Source organism: Apaloderma vittatum, unplaced genomic scaffold (genome assembly GCF_000703405.1).
Source record: "Apaloderma vittatum isolate BGI_N311 unplaced genomic scaffold, ASM70340v1 scaffold19923, whole genome shotgun sequence".
Classification (NCBI taxonomy): domain Eukaryota; kingdom Metazoa; phylum Chordata; class Aves; order Trogoniformes; family Trogonidae; genus Apaloderma; species Apaloderma vittatum.
In genome coordinates this window covers 1-4803 of record NW_009706642.1, presented here as the reverse complement: position 1 = coordinate 4803, position 4803 = coordinate 1, and the positions used below count along the sequence as shown (strand labels likewise).

General features: G+C 39.2%; 1 protein-coding gene across 1 annotated transcript; it reads right to left on the bottom strand.

Moving 5' to 3' along the window:
• Window positions 1–263: 263 nt before the first annotated feature.
• LOC104271263 (alcohol dehydrogenase class-3) lies at window positions 264–4613 on the bottom strand (the record flags this gene model as incomplete). Its single annotated transcript, XM_009865880.1, has 4 exons — window positions 264–566; window positions 2415–2553; window positions 3466–3601; window positions 4353–4613. Coding segments are annotated over 4 exons (561 nt in total), but the record flags the coding sequence as incomplete, so codon positions are not given.
• Between the last annotated feature and the right edge of the window lie 190 nt (window positions 4614–4803).

The following is a 4803-nucleotide window of genomic DNA, read 5'->3' as shown; positions in this document are numbered from 1 at the left end:
ACATCCTTTGCATGCTAGAACAGCCTCAGAAGCTTGAGAGCTGTGGGGCATTCTTGCCACTCTTTCAAGTATGGTTATGGCGCAGCAATGGTGCTTTCCAACCCAGCTGTGCTTAGCAAACTGCTCTGTCAAATGAATCCCACATTTACTACTGACTCTGCTCTTCCTCCATCATGTTCACACACTGTAAAGTCACCAGAGGAAAACAGCAAGACACAGCAATCATAGTCACAGTCTTAATGCTCAGTAATTCCAACACTGTGTTTAGCAATAAGCTTTTATTAAGTAGATTGAGTTAGGCACTATTGAATGTGGAGAACAAGTGCAGAAATAGAGGTTTCACAACCAGCACTAATTACGTAGTGCTATTCAGTTGTTGCCAGTTTTTTGTTACTTAATACTCAGAATGCTCACCCTAAAATACATCCGTCGTCTTAGTCCCAGTGAGTTTTTGTTTTCTTGATTCTACTTTCTATTAGAAATCCCATTACAAAAGGACAGTTACCATGTTGCTGGCCAACTGGAAAGTTTGCATTTGGCTCTAAAGCTTTAGGACGGTTCGAATGCTTAAAATGAAAAAGAAAAGAAAAAGTTAGCAGCAAGTTCATTTTCTCCCCTTCTCTCCCTTTCATTGCTAAGACATACAAGAGAGATGGAAGCTAAGTTAAAGTACAAATGAAGTTATGCTTACGCCTCTATTTATTAAAAATGGGTTAGTAATGCTTGTTTGGGTTTGGTTTTTTTTATTGTTTTTTTTTTTATTCTCTCTCCCAGTAAGATATACTCAAAAGGGAATCTCTTTGAAGAGTGAGTGGCAGTTTTCAGGTAGCTAGCCAAGAATATTGATCAGGTCTTTTGGCTGCTTGGAGAATTTTAAGTAACTTTCATTTTTAGTTTCTTAGGACATGCTCATGTAGGAATAAAGCATCAAAATGATACAGAAGTTTCTAACTTGAAAAGGAGATCAACTGCTGGATGAAATTTGTATAGATGCAGTGTTTCCAATTGTAAAAAAGTACAAATGCAGTTACTGTTAACTGATTTATCCAAAATAAGAATATATATGAGATAACACAGATGAAGTTATTACTTTTGAGAAAGTTATATAATACATCAATATGGATTAAGATAAAATCCAAAGACCATCCTGGTTACTTGAGATAATGCTGGTAACTATGTATCTGCAGATGAACCTAAATATGGATAAAGAGTTGTCTCTGCCTTAGTGCAAATATGCAGGAAAATATTTTCTTTTTTTTACCAGAATGTATCTCCAATTTTTCCTCTTGCCTACCTGCTGATTCTTCCCTTCATTCAAAAGACTTCTTAAAAAGTATGTGACTGTGTGTGTGTGTGTCTGTGGCTACCAAAGCTGGTTTCTCCTCTGAGAGCCCCTGACAGCTCTCTCATTAAGAGTATCTAAATTTTCAACACATTACAGAACATCTCATTAAAGCTCTCATTTAAAAGAGGCCTTTCTTGAAAAGATACAGAAGGACAAGCTTTAACACACCTCATGCTAAAACTATCTAACCCTTTCCCCTTTTTTGCATTACATTTTTAACCTGCAGATACAAGTTCTGCCAGAGTATCCCCACGCTGGTCCCCATTCTCCCTGAGGCATATCCATGCCCCCATATCTGTATGGGGGTTTACAAGCAGCACCCGATAAGAAAAACCTACTTTGGACTGCTTTTGCAGATTGTTCACCACTTGTGGCGTACACGGCTGTAAGGGCAGCAAGGCTCATCACACATCCAACAGGTTTTTTACCAGCAAGTAGGGTCACTTCAATATACTGGAGTTGGGCCTCACTAGCAAGGCCTGAGTCTGCTGTATGAACAGCCTGAACTGACGTTTATCTTATTAAAAGCAGAAACTACTGCATGTTAAGAAGTGCAAACCCATCACATAGATGTTCTACCCCAGTTCAAACTATAGAAAAAAAAATTTAGAGTGTAGCATAGTAAGAGATCATTTCAAGTGACTGACTGTGCTGGTAATCTAGCCTAAATAGTGTGAAAATATACTGAAATCTATTACTTAATTAAATAGACTAAATAGCTTAATGACTTGTAAAAATGTATTACTGTGAACTCCCCTTCAGACTCTTTACATTTATTTTTCTGAGGAAGAATATTTGTTGGAAGCCTAAGACTTACTAGTCCCCTTTATCAATTTTACATACTTGTGTATTTCCCTTATACATTGTTGCTTACTTTTTATTCTGTGCCTGTGTTTTGACACATGCCTAGAAGCTCAGGGAAAGTGTTTGTTTTACTCAGAATGAATGTGTGTGGTGTATGTCAGCCTTTATGCTCCCTGTTTGAACCTGAAAGTGGGCAGGAAAACTGTATTTTGACAGTGCCTCGTCAAGAAATGTCTTCTACGCCTTTCAACATTATGAACATTACCTCTTTCCTGTATGCATCAGTTCAAAAGCCTCATTAATTTTGTCAAAAGGCAGGGTGTGAGTCACAAATTCATCAACCTTGATCTTTTTGGACATGTAGTCAGTCACCAGTTTTGGTACGTTGTCTCCGCTATTCCAGCCTGAAAGACAGAAAGCATGCATTTGTTTTTCCCGTTTCCACCCACCTTGGAAAACAAAGAGAAAAAAAAAATAAAATAACCCTTACACGGACACTTGTGTGATAAATACCAAAAGAAACTGAGATCAGTGACATCTTTATTCCTCCTGCTCTAGGCAAGCAGTGAGCAAGGAGTGCAAGTGGACAGCTAGGTCTGGCAAGAGCACGTTATCCAGACACATCAGTTCACTGACCTTTTCACTAGGTATTTCAGCATTCAGTGTTAACAGCAGCCCTCACCTAGGAAAGCATGCACAAGGCATCTCCATCAGCCCCTCTGTGTATCATTATAAGCCAACAGAGTTTTGAAGTGTAAAAAAGGCAACGTAATCATAACATCAAGTTTGGTTACTTCCATGAACTTCAGCGATTACTGAATCTCCTGGTTAGCAGTAGCTGTAAAAGTCTCACTATGGTTTTGGTTTGACAGCAGAAGATGTGTATCAGGCACTTGTTGCTTTTTATTTTATAGCTCTTTATAGAATGTTCCCGTGATAGCCCCAGAGTTTGTTTAGTAATTAAGCAACACAAACATGTTTATGTGAGTTCCCATGTGCCCAAAGACTACGATCTTTCACTGAACCAAACCTTCCCTTGGTGATACAGCAATCCCTCCATAATACTCCTTTAGTACTGAATAGCATGTAGTTATAATCTCTCTTCAAAGTCTGTGAAAGATCATACCAATGTGTTTATTTGTAGCCTGTCTGGAGAAATAGCGGGTTTTAAAAGTCTTTTTCTTAAAAGTCAACACAGCATTTATGAATAGTCTATCAGCAGTACACTTCTTGCACAAGGAAAAGCAGAGAGGTGTGTTCTTCCCAGCTTTAATCCATAGTCAATTATTTTTATCCCCATACCAAAAAAGAGTTACCTCCAAAGGCGGTCCCTTTCCATGTCCGCCCAGTTACAAGCTGGAATGGCCGGGTGGAGATCTCCTGACCAGCCGCAGCTACTCCAACTATCACGCTGACTCCCCAGCCTTTGTGGCAGGCTTCCAAGGCAGCCCTCTTCACAGATGGTAGGACAAAGCACAGCGTTTATTGCTAATGTTTACACTGCCTACACTGGTTGCACTTCCTTTCCCCCAGCTAATGAATCACTGCATTAATATTTAAGGAACAATATATACACTGAAAGTTACATTAAATTTTCTGTTGGTTTGGATTCCTTACACTGTTAAAGATTGCCTTTGCTCCTTTTATATCCTGTCTGGCTTCCAGGGAAGTCACTCTGAACTCCCACTCAAAGTTGGAATAAACTGTGATCAAAGACAATGTAGACCATGTTACTGACACTTAGGAATGTTGTAATTCCTGAAAACGTAGCCTTATTCAGTAACTACTTATTCAGTAATACCTCTGTATTTCCAATGGCTAAATTAATTATTTGAGGAATTAGAGAAACACTAAGCGGTCCTTGAGATTTTACTGTTTGCTGTACAATATATTTTATGTGGGGTTTTTTAATGTTTCACTTGTTGACATACGAAATCTCAGCATTTCAGAGAACTCCCAAGAAGGAAAAAAGTTCCTTCTAAGTGCCATTTTCAGCCTAGGAAACAGCATCTGCTTTTGTTATGATTGGATGCAACTTGGCATTTTTAGTCATAACAGTTATCATTATTATTTATAAAATTAATAAGTCAGTATGGCATGCTTTTTCTAACAAGAAGGCAGCTCATTTTGCTATTCAGCCAAACAACTAAGTTGCAACTGGCTATCCCCTCCCTCTAAGTACTACTGCTACACAAACACTCACCATGACTCCAACATTTCCAATGCACTCGAACGAGTAATCTACACCACCATCGGTCATCTCAACCAGCACCTCCTGTATGGGCTTCTTGAAGTCATGAGGGCTGATGCACTCAGTAGCTCCAAACTCTCTGGCTTTGGCATACTTATCCTTGTTAAGATCAATGCCAATGATCCGGGACGCTCCTGCTATCTTACAGCCCATTATAACTGCCAGCCCAACTCCTCCTAAACCAAAGACAGCACATGTAGAGCCAGGTTCCACCTAGGAATAAGAAAAGAGCCGTGAGCAACACCGGAAAAATTCATCCTTCCACAGGAGTTGGAAACACTGGTTAAGAAGTCTGTAATGAATGAAACATGGAAGCAAACCTATTTGGTTACGAGACATTATCACTTAGGTAAGGGAAACTATACAGAAACATCATCCAAAAGCTCTTTGACTCACGTAACCT